At 43.1% G+C, this 25,632-nt stretch overlaps 1 protein-coding gene across 2 annotated transcripts in view; it reads left to right on the forward strand.

Annotated features, from left to right (window-relative positions):
• The window catches only part of racgap1 (Rac GTPase activating protein 1), a 52,663-nt gene that overhangs the window by 21,850 nt on the left and 5,181 nt on the right, over positions 1-25,632 (forward strand). For both annotated transcript variants that reach the window (XM_084333960.1, XM_084333959.1), the window contains exons 12-15: positions 3,310-3,508; positions 15,934-16,039; positions 19,011-19,143; positions 22,420-22,543. In XM_084333960.1, the coding sequence (XP_084190086.1) occupies positions 3,310-3,508; positions 15,934-16,039; positions 19,011-19,143; positions 22,420-22,543 (562 nt within the window). The remainder of the gene's footprint in view (positions 1-3,309; positions 3,509-15,933; positions 16,040-19,010; positions 19,144-22,419; positions 22,544-25,632) is intronic.

A 25,632-nucleotide genomic window follows, 5' to 3' on the forward strand; every position in this document is an offset into this window, starting at 1 on the left:
ATATCATCATAGTATTACTAATAGCACCCACATCAGATTTATATCATAGTATTACTAATAGCACCCACATCAGATATATATATATCATAGTATTACTAATAGCACCCACATCAGATATATATCATCATAGTATTACTAATAGCACCCACATCAGATTTATATCATCATAGTATTACTAATAGCACCCACATCAGATTTATATCATCATAGTATTACTAATAGCACCCACATCAGATTTATATCATCATAGTATTACTAATAACACCCACATCAGATATATATCATCATAGTATTACTAATAACACCCACATCAGATATATATCATCATAGTATTACTAATAACACCCACATCAGATTTATATCATCATAGTATTACTAATAACACCCACATCAGATTTATATCATAGTATTACTAATAACACCCTCATCAGATATATATATCATAGTATTACTAATAGCACCCACATCAGATTTATATCATAGTATTACTAATAGCACCCACATCAGATTTATATCATAGTATTACTAATAGCACCCACATCAGATTTATATCATAGTATTACTAATAGCACCCACATCAGATTTATATCATAGTATTACTAATAGCACCCACATCAGATTTATATCATCATAGTATTACTAATAGCACCCACATCAGATTTATATCATAGTATTACTAATAGCACCCACATCAGATTTATATCATCATAGTATTACTAATAGCACCCACATCAGATTTATATCATAGTATTACTAATAGCACCCACGTCAGATTTATATCATAGTATTACTAATAGCACCCACGTCAGATTCATATCATAGTATTACTAATGGCACCCACATCAGATTTATATCATCATAGTATTACTAATAGCACCCACATCAGATATATATCATAGTATTACTAATAGCACCCACATCAGATATATATCATAGTATTACTAATAGCACCCACATCAGATATATATCATAGTATTACTAATAGCACCCACATCAGATTTATATCATCATAGTATTACTAATAGCACCCACATCAGATTTATATCATAGTATTACTAATGGCACCCACATCAGATTTATATCATAGTATTACTAATAGCACCCACATCAGATTTATATCATAGTATTACTAATAGATCAGAACTGGAATTGACCCTGTGAAAGTCCATTCAGCTTTAATGGCTCAGATAAACATTTTATGGGCCAACAAAGTCGGTTCATTGTCTGTGGACGAGTCCCAGGTGTGACATGATCCGAGAGTTCTTTCTTTAATTTGTGGTGCATGTCGCATAACTAAAATACGTGTTCTACATATTAAAATAATATCTCAAAATTCCCACAGCTATCACTGTAACATGGGTCTCCCTCCGCTCTGCAGTGAACACAAAATAAATTTCCTGGTATGCTGTTCTCACTTTATCCAATCAGTAGAGAGAAGTCCACACTGGAGAAAAAAATGGAAATTAAAACTTGTTTTAAGAGAATATGTGCTTTAAACAAGTAAAATAATCTGCCAGTGCAATAAGCAAATATGGCATGGCAAGATCTCTTGAAATAAGTTTAAAAAAAAAATATCTAAGGATTTCTCTCCTGATTGGATAAAGTGGGAACAGGATGCGTGAATACTTTGGGCAACCAACATGTCCTTCCGCGTTGCTCTGATTGGCCAGCGATCGGCCAGCCCTCTACGCTCGTTTTCCCCCTACGCCGGTAACCAGAAAAGTCACGTGAAACACTGCAGACCACTGATTGGTCAGAAGAGAGACGCGTCACTCGTTGGAGGCTCTCCACAAAAACGGAAAGCCGCCATCTTTAATGTCTCTCATAGGATTTCATTTGCAGCAGGAACAAGTGCAATAAACAAAAGGATACAGTCACTGTGTATTCTGCCTCATTTATTGATGAAACAAAACCGACATCAACACAATTTGCCACCGAGTGGAGAGTTTAGTCTCACAAAAAGATCGCTGACTTGCTTGTTGTTAGGTTAGGTGCTAATGTTGTGCTAGCGTTTTAGCATGGCTATCGTTAAGCTAAAACCAAAGATTTTCGCCCATCACCCCGTTTTAAACAGCGTACATACGACATTTCTCTCAGTTTTTAAAGCAATCAACTTATATACGCCAACTCCCCCACACCTTAGCTAGTATCCCTCCGTTTTTAACAACAATCCGACGGTCGCAACATATTTAAAACACATAATATTCATCGCTAGTCATTACACGCCAAACCCCTAAAACCAAAGATTTTTGCCCATCACCCCGTTTTAAACAGCGTAAATATGACATTTCTCTCCGTTTTTAAAGCAATCAACTTATATACGCCAACTCCCCCACACCTTAGCTAGTATCCCTCCGTTTTTAACAACAATCCGACGGTCGCAACATATTTAAAACACATAATATTCATCGCTAGTCATTACACGCCAAACCCCGTCGCTCTCGCAAGACGCTCGTATTTTCAAACCTCTTTGTCTAGTTTAGGGCCACGACACGACAATTCAACATTACTTTTACAGTTATACTGTTTATTAAAACACACACGTATTTAACAACGACCTCAAGTACTTCCTATTTAGCTCCTGTATCATAACACATGCATATTTGTACGCTCTGTAAATGAGCACCTGGGGGGCGCCTAATGCGCAGCGTAGGGAACGAGCGTAGAGCGGCTGGTATTCACGAAGGAGAGCCAATCAGAGCAACGCGGAAGGACATGTTGGTTGCCGAAAGTATTCACGCGAACAGGATACCGTAACATGTATTTAGTATTTACTACAGAGCAGAGGGACTGAGAGACCCCTGTTACTGACCAGACACTCTATATCAGTGATGGCTGATGGAATGTAGAGCTATTTAACACTTATTTCAACAATAAATATCCCTTACAGCCAGTGTTGTAGTACTCGAGTCCGAATCCTGGATGATTTTCAGGACTTGTTGTGACTCGACTTGGACTTGAGCATTGACTGCATTCGGACTCTGAAGATGCAGACTCTGACTCAGACTTGTTAATTGATAAATACAGTTATTTAGGACTATAATAGGCCATAATCATTTGGCATTTGTTTGGCAATTGTGTCACAAAGTAAATAAACTCGTGACCGCTGTGTCATTTATGATTAATGTAGACCTTTTTTTATTTGTACGTCGGCTCAGACTCAACCTTGATGATTTGGACTCTAACACTGGGGACTCGATACTCCACTTGGACTCTAGATTTAGTGACTCGACTACAACACTGCTTCCATCACCTTTTTAAACGATGAGCGATGAATCCCAGTATGAAGATGTTCTCGTCTCCCCTCAGACCGGGTTGTACCGGCTGTCCGGCGCCGAGCGCACGGTGAGGGAGCTGAAGGAGAAGTTCCTGCGCAGCAAGACGGTCCCTCTGCTCAGCAAGGTGGACGACATCCATGCCATCACGGGCCTCCTCAAGGACTTCCTGAGGAACCTGAAGGAGCCGCTTCTCACCTTCCGCCTCAACCGCGCCTTCATGGACGCCGCAGGTGTGTGTTAGGGTTGATGCGTGGTGAGCAGGTGTGTGTTAGGGTTGATGCGTGGTGAGCAGGTGTGTGTTAGGGTTGATGCGTGGTGAGCAGGTGTGTGTTAGGGTTGATGTGTGGTAATGTAGGTGTGTGTTAGGGTTGATGCGTGGTGAGCAGGTGTGTGTTAGGGTTGATGCGTGGTGAGCAGGTGTGTGTTAGGGTTGATGCGTGGTGAGCAGGTGTGTGTTAGGGTTGATGCGTGGTGAGCAGGTGTGTGTTAGGGTTGATGTGTGGTGAGCAGGTGTGTGTTAGGGTTGATGTGTGGTGAGCAGGTGTGTGTGTTAGGGTTGATGCGTGGTGAGCAGGTGTGTGTGTTAGGGTTGATGTGTGGTGATGCAGGTGTGTGTTAGGGTTGATGCGTGGTGAGCAGGTGTGTGTGTGTTAGGGTTGATGCGTGGTGAGCAGGTGTGTGTGTTAGGGTTGATGCGTGGTGAGCAGGTGTGTGTGTTAGGGTTGATGCGTGGTGAGCAGGTGTGTGTTAGGGTTGATGCGTGGTGATGCAGGTGTGTGTGTTAGGGTTGATGTGTGGTGATGCAGGTGTGTGTTAGGGTTGATGTGTGGTGATGCAGGTGTGTGTGTTAGGGTTGATGTGTGGTGAGCAGGTGTGTGTGTTAGGGTTGATGTGTGGTGATGCAGGTGTGTGTTAGGGTTGATGTGTGGTGAGCAGGTGTGTGTGTGTTAGGGTTGATGCGTGGTGAGCAGGTGTGTGTTAGGGTTGATGCGTGGTGAGCAGGTGTGTGTTAGGGTTGATGTGTGGTGAGCAGGTGTGTGTGTTAGGGTTGATGCGTGGTGATGCAGGTGTGTGTTAGGGTTGATGTGTGGTGATGCAGGTGTGTGTGTGTTAGGGTTGATGTAGGGCTGGGCGATATAACGATAACGATAAATATCGCGATATATTTTAATAATCAATATCGAATATCGAAATAAAAAAAAATCGAAAAACCGTTTTTTTTTTGTTTTTTTTTTTTTTGTTTTTTTTTTACCTGCAACAGGGCAGTTTTCAAACCAGAGACAGTGGACAGACTTGTCTGTCTTGCCTGCAACTTAAAGTAATGGCTTTGCTTGTCCAAATGACAATACTGACCAAATTCAGATTTCTTTTTCTCTTGTCCATTTATTTTGTTTGCCTTCTAATTTAAAATACATTTTGAAACCGTCTGTACACAGTGGGCTATGTGTGCTAGCAGAACTAGACTCCAGTCACGAGTCACAGTGCACATGTGCGGTGGTTTGTCCACCAAAAAAGCGCCAAAAGATCGAAAATAAACTAGCAGAGCCAGAACTGTTCAACTCCTCTGGAGCCACAGCCAGCAGAGAAGCCGGTTTACTTTAGCTTTTAAACCAGCTGCAGCCTGAGAACTGGAGTGTGAGGGGATGTAACACTAAAGGTAACACAAAGGTCAGTGAATACCACGATCACAACACCAGAGGGAGCTCCACAAATCATGTTAAACCCAGATTCGGCTCAAACAAGGGACTAAACACGTTTCGCAATTATGCCACATCAATGTGGAACGCCCTACCCAAAGCTGTAAAGGAATGTGAATCACTACCCACTTTCAAAAACACTCTCAAAAAACACCTAAGGGAGACTGCAACCCGAAACTGGCCCCTGTAAATGTCCAAACACAACCCCCTCCAATGTACAGTAAATTACCAAGTATGGTCTTGTCAATAATCCAATGTACAGTGTTGTTTGTACAGTTGTACAGTGTCCCCCACCCACCCCTCCTACCCAACCCCCCCCCCCCCCCCACTCCTACCCACCCCCCCCCCCCACTCCTAACCAACCCCCCCCCCCCCCACCCACCCAACCACCTCCAATGTACAGTCCCCCCCCACCCCCACCTACCCAATCCAATGTACAGTTTCCACGCCTAATGTATATACTCTTTTCTTTCTGGACTCTTTTTGTATCACAAACAGTACTGTAATTGCAAATCTGGTATGTCATAAATGTATAGATGGAGCAGTACTGTCTATCTGTATGTCATGTATGTCATATATGTTACGATGAATTGAAAATGGGGGACCCTGATGTAAACAAGACGAAAGTCTTTCTCTGGTCTGCATCCCCTTAACAATTGTATGTATTGAGCTGTACTGTACTGTACCCATTCTGCAATCTGTTAATAAAGTTTTCATTCATTCATTCATTCATTCATTCATTCAAAGATGGCGGCAATGACAAAGAATTGCTGCAAAATAAACATACATCTGTTGTTAAAAAAAAAAAAAAAAATGTTTATTTTTTATTTTTTTTATACTTATAACAATTCGATAATTATCGATATCGAGAAATAAAATAAAATTATCATATCGTTATCGCGATATGATTTTTTTCCATATCGCCCAGCCCTAGGTTGATGTGTGGTGATTAGGGATGGGTACCTTTCACATTTGAATCGATACCGGTACCCAACGGTACCTTTTTTCGGTACTTTAGTCTCAAGAAAGTTTATTTACCTACCTCAGTCGTAAAAAAAAAATCCAAACTTCAAATAACTACAATTTCGACAGTTTTCGGCTTGTCATTGCTCCGGACTGCTTTGTTGTTGAATCAAGTCAAATCCTAGGTAAGCATATATTGTGCGTGTGAACGTTGACATGAAAAGAAAAAAGTAAAAAAAAATAAAAATAATAAAAAAATATTTTTTTTAATTTTTTTTTCGGTTTCTCACTTGATTCGATACTCGGTAGTACCGACGTGTTTCGGTTCGGTACCTCAAAAGTACCGAATTCGGTACCCATCCCTAGTGGTGATGCAGGTGTGTGTTAGGGTTGATGTGTGGTGATGCAGGTGTGTGTGTGTTAGGGTTGATGCGTGGTGATGCAGGTGTGTGTTAGGGTTGATGTGTGGTGAGCAGGTGTGTGTTAGGGTTGATGTGTGGTGATGCAGGTGTGTGTGTTAGGGTTGATGCGTGGTGATGCAGGTGTGTGTTAGGGTTGATGTGTGGTGATGCAGGTGTGTGTTAGGGTTGATGCGTGGTGATGCAGGTGTGTGTTAGGGTTGTGTGGTGATGCAGGTGTGTGTTAGGGTTGATGCGTGGTGAGCAGGTGTGTGTTAGGGTTGATGCGTGGTGAGCAGGTGTGTGTTAGGGTTGAGGCGTGGTGAGCAGGTGTGTGTTAGGGTTGATGCGTGGTGATGCAGGTGTGTGTGTTAGGGTTGATGCGTGGTGATGCAGGTGTGTGTTGGGGTTGATGCGTGGTGAGCAGGTGTGTGTTAGGGTTGATGCGTGGTGATGCAGGTGTGTTAGGGTTGATGCGTGGTGATGCAGGTGTGTGTGTTAGGGTTGATGTGTGGTGAGCAGGTGTGTGTTAGGGTTGATGTGTGGTGATGCAGGTGTGTGTTAGGGTTGATGTGTGGTGAGCAGGTGTGTGTGTTAGGGTTGATGTGTGGTGAGCAGGTGTGTGTTAGGGTTGATGTGTGTGTGGTGATGCAGGTGTGTGTGTTAGGGTTGATGTGTGGTGGAGCAGGTGTGTGTGTTAGGGTTGATGTGTGGTGAGCAGGTGTGTGTTAGGGTTGATGTGTGGTGATGCAGGTGTGTGTTAGGGTTGATGTGTGGTGATGCAGGTGTGTGTGTTAGGGTTGATGTGTGGTGAGCAGGTGTGTGTGTTAGGGTTGATTTGTGGTGGAGCAGGTGTGTGTTAGGGTTGATGTGTGGTGAGCAGGTGTGTGTGTTAGGGTTGATGTGTGGTGAGCAGGTGTGTGTGTTAGGGTTGATGTGTGGTGAGCAGGTGTGTGTTAGGGTTGATGTGTGGTGATGCAGGTGTGTGTGTTAGGGTTGATGCGTGGTGAGCAGGTGTGTGTTTGGGTTGATGCGTGGTGTTTTCCCATGACTATTAAACTCATGACACCACACGTTGCACAAAATGAAGCTCAATATTATCTGTACAGCGCTTACTTTGATCTTTAATGTTATGCAGCTACATTGATCCACTGTATCTGTCCATCTATGTTTGTTTTTAATCAATTTTATATCACTAGTAGTAGTATCGATTTGTTGGACAGACGGAGTCAACATTATGTTCCAATTTTAAAATAAACCAACGGACAGTAACGCCTTCTGTCAATTTTCTATCCGTTTATTGACTGATCAATGTAGCTGCAGCCTTATTTAGTGCAAACATACTGCTGCTGCTGCTGCTGGTCTGGACTGCTCCTCTGAGCTCCTCCAGTCAGCTGCTGCAGGGTTTAATCTGAAATAAGCTGCTGTGTCGTCTCTAGAGCCTCCTTTCAAAGTTAAATCTACTCTAAATGAAAGTGAAACTTAAGCTACTCTGTACTGCGACCTATACAATGGATCTGCTGTGCGCACTGACAATTTCAGTACATCAGGGGATGTCTGAACACAGAGTAATACCGGTATCACCGGTGTGTGTGTGTGCTACCTTGAAGTGTGTCCAACCTCATGGGCTTTTTCTTTTTTTTAAGCATTTTTTTTCTTTTTTTTAAGCATTTTTTTTTTTAAGCATTTATTGCTTTTTACTACCGGGCAGTCCGAGAGAGAGAGAGAGGAAGAACGGGAGACAGAGCGGGGGGGAGACATTCGGCAAAGGACGGCCAGTCCGGCGACGCAGTGCGTTACATGGTTCTCCACTTGGGCGCCCCACCTCATGGGCTTTGATTAACATGCTGTAAAGCGCTACTAACGGTGTATCTGGCTGAGCGTTGAATTGATAATCCTCTCAACATCTCAGTTCACTGACCCATCGTTCATCATTACAGGCTAATGAGGAGAAGATATGAATGTTTGACACATTTTTTGCGGCCTAGACCCCCTTGGACCCGATTGGACATTTTAAACGACTTGAGTCCTTAAAATGATTTCCATCTCAATGAATTGCAACCTGACAGCGTCGCGCTGCAGACCGGCTCCTGTGGTCGGACTCCACGGCCGATAGAGCTGCTCTTCGCGGCTCTTCGCGGCTCTTCGCGGCTCATTAGGATCCAAACCAAGATGGGGATGAATAGGGCTGGGGGCGATTCTTGCTCAAATGTGAATCACGATTTTTCTCTCCAAGAATTGAGATCATGATTCTCTCACACGATTCTTATTTTTTCAATAAAATCATTTATTGCACTCTTAAGTGCCAACCACGAGATTAGTCGGGTTAACTCGCCATGCGTTGAGTGCCAAGACCAGAGAAAACCAGAGAAAACTAGTTTTTAATCGTTATTTCTTTTATTAGCAATATCCATTCATTTTTCATCCATCCAGCCTGACGTTACCATTGGGAATGGGTCTGAGCTCAGAAAAAAACTCCGGCCCCGGGGTTTCCCTTCTCGGGCAAGCAGTAGCTGTTACCACATTCACTGGGGAGGCTGGGAGCAGTGTTGATTATGTGTTTTGGACTATAACGTTGGATCAATAAACGCGATCAATATTTGGAATGGTGATCAGGAATTGGATTAATCTTTTTGCAGAACATCTGATGTGAGGTAAGGACTCTATTTTACCAGTATTGGGTTAATCAGATGTGTTTTTCTCCGCCATCGCAGTGTGTGTGTGTAACATGAGCGCTGACCACGGCATGGATAATCGATTTTTCAGCCCGCTTCTCTAGCGTGCATAAGTATTAAGTACACATATACTATCGATAATCTAGCGTTTAATTGAAAACTATTCATAAATCAGCTGAGAAATTACAACGTGTTTTGTGTATTCCACTAAAGAGCTATTATCGCGGAATTTCTCTGGAATTACTAGACATCTCCAAAACTATTCTCGTATTCAAAACGGTATAAAACGGAAATGTACCAATGAAAAAACAATCCGTTTCCTACATAATTTAAGATATAGTTTAAGCGTTCGCAAATTTCCCCGTCCTCCCATTGACTTCAGTGCTGGCACGCTAGCCCTAATATGGTCATAAGGGCGTGGCTCTGAATGAGTTAAACAGACAGCATAACATATCAAAGTGCTTGACTTAAACTTAAACATAACATATATGAAAGTGCTTGACTTAAACCTGAAGGTGTCTTGTAACATACAAAATAACTGTCAGAATCGTCATTTAAAAAAAGTTAAGTATATATATATATATATATATATATATATATATATATATATAAAAAAAAAAGTGTTTTGTACATACAGTATAGGCTGGCTTCACATAACGATGGCTGATTCCAAAATATAAGCACATAATATAAGATACCGTAATTCCTCTAATAGTGACCCGGGCTTGTATTTGCTTAAACTGTAGCGGGTACCAGGCTTTTATTAGGAGGAGGCATGTATAAGAGAGAGGCCTATATTTCTAATTTTCAAACTGATCATAATGAATAAATCAACATTTTGTGTCTGTTTGAACCCAGTAAAATGTACTGGGTTCATTTATTGAAACCAAGTACTGTATGAAATAGTAAACAGTGCAATTACAGGTGGTCACTGGTCATTTCAACGTTTTCAAAGTGAAATCAAGTAACTTTACCTTAGCAGCTCAGTATGCAGCTCAGTATATTAGTAACCCGGCTTGTATTAGGAGGTCGGCTTATAATTGCTTAGCTCAAGAGCGCACCCGGCCATTAATAGAGACCCGGTTTGTAATTTAAGGGGAGACACTGCAGGTGAATAGGCAAATATACTTTTTTTGTTGATTTTGAGATTTTGTTATATTTTGCTTCCTAAACATGTCTTCTATGAAACTAGTGACAATAAAACGTCAATAACACACATTTAGTTGTTTATTTTACTTCATTTTGCCTTATTGCATCCATAAATGTGCACATATTTAATGGGGAATTTGCATATATAAACATAAAATTCTGAAAACTTGCAATATATTTTTTCTTAGTTTATATGTACATAACAAACTGGGAAAGTTTCATAGTGATATCTATTCAAATATTTGTTGCCTATTAGGGGGTACTACACTGTACTACACTGTTTGTAGCCTGTGTGTAGTTCTGTTCAGTTCAATAACATCATTATTATTATTATTCAGTTATCAGGCATGTGTTTAGGTTGTCTATTACTAATGGTTTGATTAGGTATTGTGTTTGTAAATATCTGTTTCAAAAAAAAAAGTATGGCATTTTACAATACAGAACTTTGAAGGCGTTTTCCCAAAAATGAGTTTTAAGAGTTTTTCCTCATACTCTGAGCCAGAAATCTCCACTTCAGTAACACTCACATACACCAAACCTTCCAGTTATATTCATATCTATGTTCTGAAGGTATTTACAGAAGGGTTTGTTGATATCGCATTCATACCCTGATTTATATCACATTTTATTACTAAAAACATGGCGAAATATGGAATTTTACCATAAAAATGGACTGAATGGAGTATTTTCTGATTTATGGAGTGATAAAAAGAGATATCCAAAATCCCCTCTGTAATAACCTTTGGCTCTAATATGTCAACAAAATGAAACTATAATTTTGAAAATGGCTTTATCCAATGTTCAGATTTCTGTCCTGGAATTATATGCAAATTATTGCATATTTAAGTAGAGCATGCCTCATTTGCATATTTAAACATACAATTTCAGAAAACTTGTAATACAAAAAAGTCTTGTCTTAATATAAGTAATCAACTGGGGAAGTTTCATTGTGATATCTATTAGTTAATTTCTTTACCCTATTCACCTGTAGTGTCTCGCCTTAATACCGGTCACTATTAGAGGAATTACGGTAGATCTAGATAGATGGATCCCAAACCCTCCTTGGTCTGACCCCTCCTTATTTGATGCACCTGTTTGTGTTTTGTTATCTACTCCCTTTAACACCAGAGCTGTGAGAGTTGTTACACACACCATTGTCCATTCTGCTTCATGTCTTACATACCTTGTAATTTTATTTAGTTGTTTGATGTGTGTTTTTAATTATTTCTTACCTCTGTGATGTTTATCGTCTGTCTCTTTTCTATTTTATTTGATTTGTCCCCGTTACCCTTCGAGAGGCCCTTTTGTCCCCTTGCCAGGTCCCTTTGTCCTCACCAGGTCCTCTTGTCCTCTCACCAGGTCCTCTTGTCCTCTCACCAGGTCCTCTTGTCCTCTCACCAGGTCCTCTTGTCCTCTCACCAGGTCCTCTTGTCCTCTCACCAGGTCCTCTTGTCCTCTCACCAGGTCCTCTTGTCCTCTCACCAGGACCTTTTGTCCTCTCACCAGGTCCTTTTGTCCTCTCACCAGGTCCTTTTGTCCTCTCACCAGGTCCTTTTGTCCTCTCACCAGGTCCTTTTGTCCTCTCACCAGGTCCTCTTGTCCTCTCACCAGGTCCTCTTGTCCTCTCACCAGGTCCTTTTGTCCTCTCACCAGGTCCTTTTGTCCTCTCACCAGGTCCCTTTGTCTTCTCACCAGGACCTTTTGTCCTCTCACCAGGTCCTTTTGTCCTCTCACCAGGTCCTTTTGTCCTCTCACCAGGTCCTCTTGTCCTCTCACCAGGTCCTCTTGTCCTCTCACCAGGTCCTCTTGTCCTCTCACCAGGTCCTTTTGTCCTCTCACCAGGTCCTTTTGTCCTCTCACCAGGTCCCTTTGTCTTCTCACCAGGACCTTTTGTCCTCTCACCAGGTCCTTTTGTCCCCTTGCCAGGTCCTTTTGTCCTCTCACCAGGTCCTTTTGTCCTCTCACCAGGTCCTTTTGTCCTCTCACCAGGTCCTCTTGTCCTCTCACCAGGACCTTTTGTCCTCTCACCAGGTCCTTTTGTCCTCTCACCAGGTCCTTTTGTCCTCTCACCAGGTCCTCTTGTCCTCTCACCAGGTCCTCTTGTCCTCTCACCAGGTCCCTTTGTCCTCTCACCAGGTCCCTTTGTCTTCTCACCAGGACCTTTTGTCCTCTCACCAGGTCCCTTTGTCCTCTCACCAGGACCTCTTGTCCTCTCACCAGGACCTTTTGTCCTCTCACCAGGACCTTTCACCAGGACCTTTTGTCCTCTCACCAGGACCTCTTGTCCTCTCACCAGGACCTTTTGTCCTCTCACCAGGTCCCTTTGTCCTCTCACCAGGACCTCTTGTCCTCTCACCAGGACCTTTTGTCCTCTCACCAGGTCCCTTTGTCCTCTCACCAGGACCTCTTGTCCTCTCACCAGGCCCTCTTGTCCTCTCGCCGGGACCTTTTGTCCTCTCACCAGGACCTTTTGTCCTCTCGCCAGGCCCTTTTGTCCTCTCACCAGGACCTCTCACCAGGACCTTTTGTCCTCTCACCGGGACCTTTTGTCCTCTCACCAGGCCCTCTTGTCCTCTCGCCGGGACCTTTTGTCCTCTCGCCGGGACCTTTTGTCCTCTCGCCGGGACCTTTTGTCCTCTCGCCAGGTCCTTTTGTCCTCTCGCCGGGACCTTTTGTCCTATTGCCGGGACCTTTTGTCCTCTCACCAGGCCCTTTTGTCCTATTGCCGGGACCTTTTGTCCTCTCACAAGGACCTTTTGTCCTCTCGCATCGTAAATCGTAAATAAGAATATGTTCTTAATCGACCCGCCTGGTTAAATAAAGGTTCATTAAAAGAAATGATAGACTGATACTATAGATGGACAGACTGATAGTTAGATGCAGTTCTCACCAGCAGCGAGTGCATCTCTCGGCTTCGTCTTCACTCCTCAAATTGGTGTCTCGTGGGTGCGCTGGCGGTCCGGGAAGCATAGTGCTGCTGTCGACACGTCAAGCTTGCTGCTCTACTGGGAGAAACCAGAGGCTGCTATTCCTAGTATCATCATGATGCCATGCCTACCAATATCCTCATATGTCAAGGTCCTCATTAGATGTCGACTAGCATCCGACCACCATATTATTGGCTGGTTTATCAACGATATATACGTAGGTGTCCAGTGTTCTTTTATTAATCCCCTTGGGGAAATTAAAGTGTGTTCATGGCAGCATAACTGGTAGGGGAGGTACATATATAATAGAATAATATAACAGGAATAATATCTGCGTGTTTCCTACCGACATCCCGCCAGTTGGCTGTTTTTAAAGGGCTCTAGCGGGCTAATTCTTAGTGTGAATATACTGGATATATAGTAGGGCTGGGCAATATGGCCTCTAAATGATATCACGAAATCTTTTGGCTCCATCACGATACACAATATATATCGCAATATTTTGACATTTCCTCTAAAGCACTTAAAAAGGCTTGATTTAACCCTTTGATGGATACGTTCACACAAATATGATGATTATTATATTATATATATATAATATATAATATATTATAATAGTCCCTGCAACATATGTCTGCATTAAACCATGAAGATGCTTTTAAAAATTATTAAATGAAAAGTAAATTTAAAAGAGTAGTCTACTGACACACTAATACAGAAACAAATGTATTAACATCTAAGACAATTTATATAAAAACTCTTGGGTGCCTAAGACTTGCACAGTACTGTTTTTTTCTATCCACTTTAGCCAAAAATACACACATATATACTGTATGGATGAGGGTTTGTGCAAAACATCACGATGTCCACGATATGTTTTAAAACGTTAACACATTGAGTGCCACGCTCCTTCCGGGAAGTGACCACTTCCGTGCCGCCCATTAAACCCATGTAAACGTAGTTGTAGTTTGTAGAACTAAACCTATATTTTATAGTATCGCTATGGGTCTAATAATGCCGTCGAGTCTCATTGAGCCACATCTGGTCAACGTGCCAAAAACAGATAATTTTTTCATCCGTACATTTCCGTTTGATACCGTTTTGAATATGAACATAGTCTGGCCGCTTCTGAGCAATTCCAGGGAAAATACACAAACAGCGTTTTTGCAATGTGGTTTAGACCCCCCCCCCCCTCCCCCCTCCTGCATCCCAACGGCAGAACAGCCAGACACATAAACACATATAGCTTCAATCGCAGTAGAAATAAACGCAACGCAAGCTTTCATATATAGTGTCCTTACCTGGTCTCTGAAGTAATGCAAAAAAAAGAATCCAATAATCTCATCGCCATTCCAGTTATCCACAGCGATCGTCCCTCCGACGTTATTGGACATTGCTCTTCAACGGGCGGGCGGGGTCAGTTGTCCAAGCCATCCCTATAAGCGTGTGTTTTGCCGGACCCGCCCCCATGCCGCAGCTCGGTATAGAAAATAAACGAACCCATTTCTAACCGGGTGCATTACTGGCCGAAGGCGTTAGAGGGCGGTATAATTCCGTCTGCCAGCTTAGACACACTCAGAACAGTATGCACAAGGTCTTGCTGAATTATGAATGGATATAGATAATAAAATAAATACCGTGACAGAAACGTAGATCTACGTCGTGAACGGCACTCAACGATCGGATGACAGAACCGTAGATCTACATGAACGGCACTCAAATGAACTGTTAATGAACTGTACCCGATATTTATTTAATATCGTCATATTGCCCACCCCTAATATATAGCTAATGTGAATATACTGGATATATAGCTAATGTGAAGATACTGGATATATAGCTAATGTGGATAATATACTGGATATTATATAGCTAATGTGAAGATACTGGATATATAGCTAATGTGAAGATACTGGATATATAGCTAATGTGGATATACTGGATATATAGCTAATGTGGATATACTGGTATCATGGGAAACTAGAGATCTTGAGGAATCCAAAGGTTCTAGTCACGTACCGGCAAAGGGGATGGATTGTGCTCCAAAGTTGAGCTATTTTAAGCTAGCTTAGAATAGAAATACTTTATTTATCCCGAGGGAAATTCAGCACTACAGATTGCTCACAGTAAACGGTAAACATTTAGGTCAAAAAACAAAAAGTCATGAATAAAATACGGTCTGGGATATAATAGATTCTGATATGTATATACATTCTAAAATATTAAATATACAGCCAAAAATATACAGAAATAGTCAATTAAAAAAATTAAAGGGGCTCTTCACCGAAAAGCAATGTTGTTTTATTTTGAGAGTAGATGAGTGAATATGACCACCAGTGATGTCATCGGGGACATTGAATCCTTGTGTAGTGTTGACAAGGTCCTCATTGGCTAAGAGCATACTGGTACCAGACAGCATCTTACTGTATATCACCCTCAGTGACTGAGAGCATACTACTACTACCAGACAGGCTCCCCAATCTCTGAGAGGAAAGGGTGGGCAGCATGTGAACGGGGCTGGGAGCTAGAAAAAGACCAAGCTAAAAAAAACTCTGATTTATGATATAATTACCAGCCAAATTTAAATGATGTCTTGATAATTTTTTTCTAATTCTCTCGTTGGTCTCGAGCAGTGGGAGACCAGTTAGGTGGCCACCTAACATTCGTCTACGCAGAAGGAAAAGCCCCAGGCGTGTGAGATTTATGTTTAGGCTCACAAGGGTTTTGATATTCGCTTGTTAGTGCAGTCAAGTGCGTTCAGTCTCGCACTCGTTTCCATTCGAGCCTCTCGACACAACCCACATCTTTCTCTCCACTGACGATCCCTCCCATTTTCTCCTCCTCAGAAATCGCAGATGAAGACAACAGCATAGCGATGATGTATCAGACCATCAGCGAGCTGCCGCAAGCCAACCGGGACACGCTGGCCTACCTGGCCATCCATCTGCAGAGGTCGGTAGCCATTCTGTCTGATATAACGATAACCACCATACGACAGTGTGTCGATAGTGTCACGCTGCCTTCGATACCGGAGTCAAGTATCAAATGTATCGCGATACTAATGTTATCGTGGCCCAAGTGTCACGATGCATTCGATACTTGGGCCATGATAATGATAGTGTCATGATGATTTCCATACTTGGGCCATGATAACAATATTGTTGTGATGCTTTCCATACTTAGGCCATCATTACAATAGTGTCACGATGCGTTCCATACTTGGGCCACAACGATGACGGTATCACAATACATTTGATACTTTCCGCCAGTATCGATAACATGTTAGAACATGAGAGCGCTGTGATGAATAACCACAACCATGCGGTTATTTACTAGTGTTCAGTTGCTTTTATGCAACATGATTTACATTACAACGTGAACATTGTGAATAAAACACTGAGAACATGTCGAGTTTTGATGAAACAGTTCATTCTCTTCTGTATGTAGGTTATGCTAAGCATTCCCTGCGTGCAACGTTATAGCAACTAACACGCGGCTCTCGACCAATCAAATTGCTTGATCAGAACCCCCACCACCCCTGTAATGTATTTAACCCTGACTTGTGTCATCTGATTATCTGTCGGCTCTCAGCTGGCTATATCATCAGCATACAATTGATCTATCTCAAGCCCAGCCCTCTTTTCTTGATCCTCCAATTGCAACTGTTGCTTCGTGGGAAGCAACAGTTGCGATTGGAGGATCGAGAAAAGAGGGCGATGAGTTTGAGATGGGTCAATTGCTGTTATTAGTATTTGGCTCTGCTGTGCCAGTGCCACACAAAGATATTCCTTTATCGATGCCCTCGGGGAACTTGCGGTCTGGCCATGAATACATAAAGAGCACCATGGGGAGTTACGCAAGCTAGCTCTCCCTTGCATACAAATAATTATAAATAGACAAATGGCCTCTCAGTGAAAACCGCTGTTTAAAAGGTCTATTCCATTTACCACGTGGTGGTGTGTTGGGGTCTTGCCTCAGTCTCGCCTGTAATCTCATTAAAGTACAGGGAGAAGAGGATTCTGCATTCCCCTCTTATTAGCTGGCAGCACTCCCCACTAGGGTTACCACGGTGATGTGAAATTTCCCATGACTAATAAACTCATGACAACACCGGTATTACCGGTGAGAGCGGACATTTTACCAAATGACGCTCAATATCCGCAGAGCACTTACTTTGATCTTTAATGTTATGCGGCTACATTGATCCACTGTGTCTGTCAGTCTACGTCTGTTTTTATGATGACTGGTATCCATTTGTTGGACAGACGGATTGACATTATGTTCTAATTTAAAGAATAAACCAACGAACAGTAACGCCTTCCGTATATTTTCTATCCGTTTATTGACGGATCAATGTAGCTGCAGCCTTATTTAGTGCAAACATGCTGGTCTGGTCTGGACTGGTCCTCTGAGCTCCTCTCCAGTCAAACATACTGTTGCTGTTCTGGACTGGTCCTCTGAGCTCCTCTCCAGTCAAACATACTGTTGCTGTTCTGGACTGGTCCTCTGAGCTCCTCTCCAGTCAAACATACTGTTGCTGTTCTGGACTGGTCCTCTGAGCTCCTCTCCAGTCAAACATACTGTTGCTGTTCTGGACTGGTCCTCTGAGCTCCTCTCCAGTCAAACATACTGTTGCTGGTCTGGACTGGTCCTCTGAGCTCCTCTCCAGTCAAACATACTGTTGCTGTTCTGGACTGGTCCTCTGAGCTCCTCTCCAGTCAAACATACTGTTGCTGGTCTGGACTGGTCCTCTGAGCTCCTCTCCAGTCAAACATGCTGTTGCTGTTCTGGACTGGTCCTCTGAGCTCCTCTCCAGTCAAACATACTGTTGCTGGTCTGGACCGGTCCTCTGAGCTCCTCTCCAGTCAAACATACTGTTGCTGGTCTGGACTGGTCCTCTGAGCTCCTCTCCAGTCAAACATACTGTTGCTGGTCTGAGCTCCTCAGACACATCCACTTCCATTTTACGAGAAATGAACTAAAGGGATTTTGATAATAATAATAGTCTCGGACAGTCTGAGGGAGGTTTTATTTATATTTATAAAAAAAAGTGGGGGTGGTGGTGGGCGAGTAATGTACTCTGCCTGAAGTGAACACTATAACGCTGGTATCACGTAAACGAGCCTACTATCCAAACGAACCTGCTCCCCACTGTAAACGAGCCGCGTGGAGCTAAACTTCTATTTAAAAGCCACTGACGCGCACTGACAGCCGGTTGCCGTGGTAACACAGAGGGGTATGGAGAAACAGCCCTTTATTGTCACATGTGTCTGTCTCAGACCCGAGGGGAGAGCTAGCTCGCTTACCATTCCATGGGTCTGACTGACACGCCAATCTGTGTTCACTTATGAACGGCCCTCGGGGCCACTACCTGAGGCGTCGACGGAAGGAATGTAATCAGAGTTGGAAAACTGTATTACGCCAAAGAACCCTAGGTGGAATAATGCTTGAAATAAATAACAACTGTTTAAGTTGAGCGATGCTGGATTTCTCTACCCAGTACCCAAGGACACTCAATCATCCAGAATTAGAACTGCTCAAATTATGTTTAAAGCCAGAAGCAATTCATTGCCAGGTATTAATATACGAAAGATGATGGACAGAGAGGGAGGCTATGATTTTAAGGGGGAAGCTTAAATTAAAATATCTACTGTCCGCACCGCTCTTTTATTCATTATTTTTTTTCTCTCTTAAGATGGTAAGAGTTATTTTAAATGTTATGATATTATAAGAAAGGGGCAGGACTAGATGAGCTGCACTTCCTGTCTCCAACTCATCCTCGTTTGTTTTTCTACGGATGAAGATGGACTCATTTGTTCATGTTTACATGTCTTTACTGTGACTTGTACGTTTGTTGTGTTCAAGATAATGAAAGATCAAATCCTGTAAATTATTATAATTTATTTTTTGATTTTTTGATCAGAGTTGCACAGAGTTTGGACACAAAGATGGACATCACTAACCTGGCCAGAGTGTTTGGGCCGACCATCGTAGCCCACTCAGTCCCTGACCCTCAGCCCATGATGATCTTGCAAGATACCAAACGCCAGCCTAAGGTAAGTCGTTAAAGAACCCAGGGCGTCTATCGCAAAGAGTAGGAGGTTCCCCGACGTTTCTGGTCAAATTCCCAATCGGGTCTCTGACATCAAGGCCACCTAATCATCCCTTCCCCTTAATTGGCTGATATCAATCCCTGTCCCCTGAGCCTTTCAGCCACTGTGGAGTGTGACGTGTGCCTGGTGCCAGTGTATGGCAGTCATTGAGCCTGCGTAGCCCAAGGATGAAGGAGGCAATTTCCACCCTACATTGGGCGCTTTGAGTGTCTAGAAAATGAATTAGAAGTCTGCGAACACCCGCCGCTGCGGCAGAAACACCTCTGAGCTCATCAGAAACATCTCAAATCTCTCCTTTTGTTCTTGTACTTATAAATTAATAATAAGTTGTCTTTTCCTAAATTCTAGTCTGAGGAAATGCAACTGCTGGCTCTGCTTTCAGAGGATGAGCCAATACGCTGAAATGCTCTTTCTATGTGTATTTTATTACCGTTAGATTAGATTAGATTCACTTTATTGTCATTACACAGTACAAGACAGTGCAACGAGATTGTGTTCGTCCAACCAGGATGTGACAATTAACAGTCAGTTGCAATATAAGACACATATTATGAATAAAACTGTACAGTAAAGTGCAATGGTTAGCACAATGTGCAATGGTGAGAATAAAAAATAATCATTAAAATAAAGTCTACATAAGCTATGGCTATATACACAGGTATACAGTGAGGTGCAGTGGGTTAAGTAGAGTTTTGATTCAGAAGTCTTGACAGCTGAGGGGAAGAAACTATTGTCACTGTCTTCAGGGGTTCAAAACTTTTAATCCCTGCGGCTAGGTGGTGCAGTGGGCAAGGCGCTCACCACCAATGCAGGAGACGCTGTTTTCGAGCCCAGCTCCGCATTGCTATCAGCTTGGCTGGTCGTTCATACTAATACAATTGGCAGTATTAGGGGGTGGGAAGCTGATGGGTGGGGATCGGACGTTGTGGACAGCGACTTAGGGCTGGGCGATATGGCCTAAATATGATATCACGATATTTTCTGACCTTTCGGCGATACACGATACGCATCACGATGTTTTTCTTTTTTTCCCCAAACAATTCATTATGAGGCTTACCAAGACAGTATTTGAGTTTGCAAGCTAACATTAAAGACAAAATAAAATACCCATGCATTTAGCATTTTTATATTATATATTAGATTTAGATTATTGGATTATTAGATTATATATTGCATATATTTAGCAATGAGATATTATATGATTTAGATATGAAATATGATGAATTGAAAATGGGGGACCCTGATGTAAACAAGACGAAAGTCTTTCTCTGGTCTGCATCCTCCAGTCCACTGTTGTTGTATTGAGCTGTACTGTATTGTACCCATGCTGCAATCTGTTAATAACGTTTTCATTCATTCAGACGGCAAACAGAATCATTTTGATTGACAGTCGAGTCTGCCAATTACGTCACACCGCTTGCACCCGCCCTGCTGTTCTTAGCACCAATCGGCAAGCGCGTATTAATTTTTTACTTCCGCCATTGGAGAGCTCAATGACAACAACAATGGTAGCGGTAGCTCCCCGCGGCCGACGTTTAGCTTTTAGCTCCGCAGGATGACTAAACGACTGGAGGCATAATGATTTTACTGCAACGGATGTTATAATAAAAGCCTTTCCATACATCTGTCTGATTGAAAACTTTATTAACAGACCGCAGAATGGGCACAACTCAGCACGGGCTGAGATATGAACGACTAATGCTTGCTATATCTAGGTCGACCTCGGACGTTGCTATGTAAATACGCTGATGTTATTGAACGTGTAACTATATAACGTTAATGTCACAAAACGAATGCCTTTGTTATCATAAGTAGTAACTTTGATGCAGTAGTGTGTGTGTGGGGCGGCGCTGTTCAAAAGTTTCAACGTGTGGACCAGATTGACGCGACACAATCCTCTTGGGCAAAACATCACGATATCCACGATACGTTTAAAAAGTGTATCGTTAATGAACTGTACCCGATATTTATATAATATCGTCATATCGCCCAGCCCTACAGCGACTCCTACAGGTCGGTTGGTGCGCCTGCGCAGCAGAATCAGGAAGCGACGGAGGCGGCGTGTCCCTCCCACGCAGACCCCCGACGCTGAGAGATCGCGCTGTGCAGGTGAAAAGATGCGACGGGTGCTTCCTCGAGTACCGGAGGGGACGCGTCTATGCCTTCTGACTACAACGCTGTTCGGTTTCCGGGTTCCTCTGATTGGCCACTAAGCCCACGTGACCCTACGCTAGCACGCCCCCCTTATCGCCGCTGGTTATCGCGTACGCCCGCGCATGCGCATGAGCCGCGACAAGCTCCTTCAATGACATAGGTCTCATATTTGCAAATGCATAAACTATATATTAAATTAGGGCTATGTGCTGGGTCTGCCTGTTGGAGTACTGGAGCCAGTTCATGCTCTTTCTTTTTTTTGTGATACAATTATTTTAAATAAATGTTCTTTTTCTTTTACATGAAACAAGACGACACAATACAGTAATAACAACAATAAACAGGACTTCACAGGACATAGTAGCAACAATAACGACAACGGAAATAACAAACAATAAAATTGTTACCACAGACACAAAAAAAAAAAAAAAAAAAAAAAAAAATCCTCCCCCAGTACCCCCGGACCCCCCAGGATCAGCACCCCAATTCCGCTTCGCCGCTACAACATGGCCTTCACCTTCTCAGCCGTCGAGACCCACAATTCAATGTTGGATTGCCCAACAGTTCATGCTCTTTCTGTGTTTATCCTCTCTCGTCTTCAGGTGATGGAGCATCTGCTGGGTCTGCCTGTGGAGTACTGGAACCAGTTCATGCTCTTTCTGTGTTTATCCTCTCGTCTTCAGGTGATGGAGCGTCTGCTGTGTCTGCCTGTTGGAGTACTGGAACCAGTTCATGCTCTTTCTGTGTTTTATCTTCAGGTGATGGAGCGTCTGCTGTGTCTGCCTGTTGGAGTACTGGAACCAGTTCATGCTCTTTCTGTGTTTATCCTCTCGTCTTCAGGTGATGGAGCGTCTGCTGTGTCTGCCTGTTGGAGTACTGGAACCAGTTCATGCTCTTTCTGTGTTTTATCTTCAGGTGATGGAGCGTCTGCTGTGTCTGCCTGTTGGAGTACTGGAACCAGTTCATGCTCTTTCTGTGTTTTATCTTCAGGTGATGGAGCGTCTGCTGTGTCTGCCTGTTGGAGTACTGGAACCAGTTCATGCTCTTTCTGTGTTTTATCTTCAGGTGATGGAGCGTCTGCTGGGTCTGCCTGTGGAGTACTGGAACCAGTACTTGCTGGTGGAGCAGCAGGACCATATGATCATCGAGAACACAAACTGCTACGCCACGCCCGACCGGAGGCACCAGGGTGAGAGGCCGCACACATCTGACCACCTGATATTTATCAATTTGATGTAGTGATGCACCGATGTGAAAATTGTGGCCGATAACCGATATTAATATTGCTGTTCTGGCCGATACCGATATTTACCGATGTCGATATCTCTGTATAGAAAACACTTTTTTATGATAATCAAATAAAGAGCTATTTTCCAAAATGCGTTTTTTTTTTTTTTTTTTTTACTTTTGTAATTTATTTTCAGAAATTACTGTATTTTTTAACAATTTAAGACAAACATGTTAAAAGAAAATATATATATATATTATATTTATATTTTTTTTAAATATCTGCCCGATACCGATGTGTAAATAAGGACCATATCGACCGATATATCGTGCACCACTAATTAGATGACATTTAAATTCATTGCCATTATACTGCATATAATATGATTAGTACTACTGAGTAATGGCGCTAATCAGATGTATGTACAGAGTTGTTAGTATTAATATGTACAGTGGTACAGGTATAAAGACAGTATGGTAGTAAGTCATACTGGCCAGCAGCTTAACTGTAGATGGATATATATATACGGTAAGAATAAATATATACACGGTATAGTGTTTCCCATTAATTACCGCCACAGTTTTATAATGAACCGAAAATATAGATTTTAGTATTTAGAAATAAAAATAAAATGTTTTTGATTATGCTTTAAAGTTTAAACCACTACTGAGCACTGAGCCTATGGTTAGGGATGCTCCGATATTGATATCAGATATCGGCCCCGATATGACTAAAATAGCTAGATTGGGTATCGGAGAAAATCTTTATTATTATTATAATTTTTTTTATCTACTTTTTCTCTTTTCTGTTTTTTTTTTTTTTTTTTTTCATCCCAATTTTCCTCTTGTGCCAATTCTCCCTCCCCTGTCCTGATTGTTGCTCGCATGTGCCCCCCACTGGCCGGTTGTAGGGAGGGTAGAAGCCCATCACATGTCCCCTCCGATACATGTGGAGGGAGCCAGCCACTTCTTTTCACCTGCCAGCACATACTCTCATTGGCGAGGTGTAACGTGTGGGAGGCTCACACTGCCCCCGCCATTTCCTGTCTTTGCTGTGCAGGCGCCCTGACCGACCTGTAGAAGTCGCTGTTCACAACGACCAGATTACCACCCATCGACTTCCTTCCCGCTGACTCTGCCAATTGAGCCAGTATGACGGCCGGCCCAAGCCGGAGGCAACGCTGACAGCCGGATTCGAGACCGGTGTCTCTTGCGTTGGTGACAAGCGCAATGTCCGCTGCGCCACCCAGCCACAAATTTTTATTTATTATACTTTTATATATATATATATATATATATATATATATATATATATATATATTTTTTTTTTTATCCACTTTTTCTCCCATTTTCTATATTTTCTCCCATCCCAATTTCGTATCATCCAATTCAACCCTCCCCTGTCACGAACGCTGTTTCTTGCCTCCCACAAGCCGGCTGCAATGTGGACTAAGTCATACATAGCACAAGTCCCCTCCGGTACTTGAGGTAACAGCAGTCGCATCTTTTCACCTGCGCAGCTCGATCTCTCAGTGGCGAGGAGTAACGCGTGGGAGGCTCACGCTGCCCCCAACACTTCCTAATTCTACTGCGCAGGCGCACCAACCGACCTGTAGGAGTCGCTGTCCACAACGCCCGATCCCCACCCATCAGTTTCCCACCCCCTAATACGGCCAATGTGTATTAGTATGAACGACCAGCTAAACTGAAAGCAATGTGGAGCGCTGGGCTCGAACAGGCGAGCCCAGCGTCTCCGCATTCGTGACGAGCGCCTTGCCCACTACGCCACGTAGCCGCCCATATATATATATATATATATATATATATATATATATATATAATATAATAAATAACAATTCAGTACATTTATATCTGTTAATTTGTTACATTTTGTTTCACTAAGTTAGGAAAGTAATGTTTTAGGTCAAGCCTGAGGTTGCCTTGCACAAAAGAATGATCCCAGTCTGTGAGGCATACAGTTTATTAATTGAACAATGGGTATCGGATCGGTACTCGGTATCGGCCGATACACAAAGCCCAGGTATCGGTATCGGGACTGAAAAAGTCGGATCGGTGCATTCCTAGTAGTTACATGTCCTTTTGAGGGAAACTGAGCTAGATGATGTTAACTTCCTCTTTGGTCTCACTGAGTGAATGTAGAATGTAAACTCCAGATCTCACGGAACAAACTGATCAGGGTAGTACTAGGTTTGGACCCCAGCAGCACCATGTAGGTTCCAGCAGCTAGGATGGCTCCCCCTAGAGGCCAGGTCTATTCAGTTCCAGCTCAGGGTGGTCCATAATGTGTACCACGGTAGGGCTCCAGAGTACTTGGCAACTTTAAGAGGAGTGGAGAAGGTCACAGTCACCACACCAGGGCCAGGCTAACAGACCTGTGACTGCCCAGGTATCAAACGGACCTGGGCAAGTGTGCCAATAAGTTCAGCGGAGCGGCAAAGGCTGCCACCACAGATATAGGCGGCAGTTTCAAGGTTTCATAGGTAGTTTCAAGTAGCCAACCTATTTTTTTTTATCTACTTTTTTCTCCCATTTTTTTCTCCCATCCCAATTTTCGTATCGTCCAATTCTACCCTCCCCTGTCTCGAACGCTGTTAGGCCATGCCTCCCACAAGCCGGCTGCAATGTGGACGACGCCTTACATCACATGTCCCCTCCGGTACTCGAGGAAGCAGCCGTCGCATCTTTTCACCTGCACAGCGCGATCTCTCAGCGACGGGGGTCTGCGTGGGAGGCACACGCCGCCCCCGTCGATTCCTGATTCTGCTGCGCAGGCGCACCAACCGACCTGTAGGAGTCGCTGTCCACAACGTCCGATCCCCACCCATCAGCTTTCCCACCCCTAACACTGCCAATTGTGTTAGTATGAACGACCAGCCAAGCTGATAGCAATGCGGAGAGCTGGGCTCGAACCCAGCGTCTCCTGCATTGGTGACGAGCGCCTTGCCCACTACACCACCTAGCCGCCCTGTCAACCTCTTTTTAAAAGGAGGGTCAAAACATGGCTCACAGACGATACTAGCGCTTAGCCAT

This window comes from Notolepis coatsorum (genome assembly GCF_963971535.1).
Source record: "Notolepis coatsorum genome assembly, chromosome: 17".
Lineage (NCBI taxonomy): Eukaryota > Metazoa > Chordata > Actinopteri > Aulopiformes > Paralepididae > Notolepis > Notolepis coatsorum.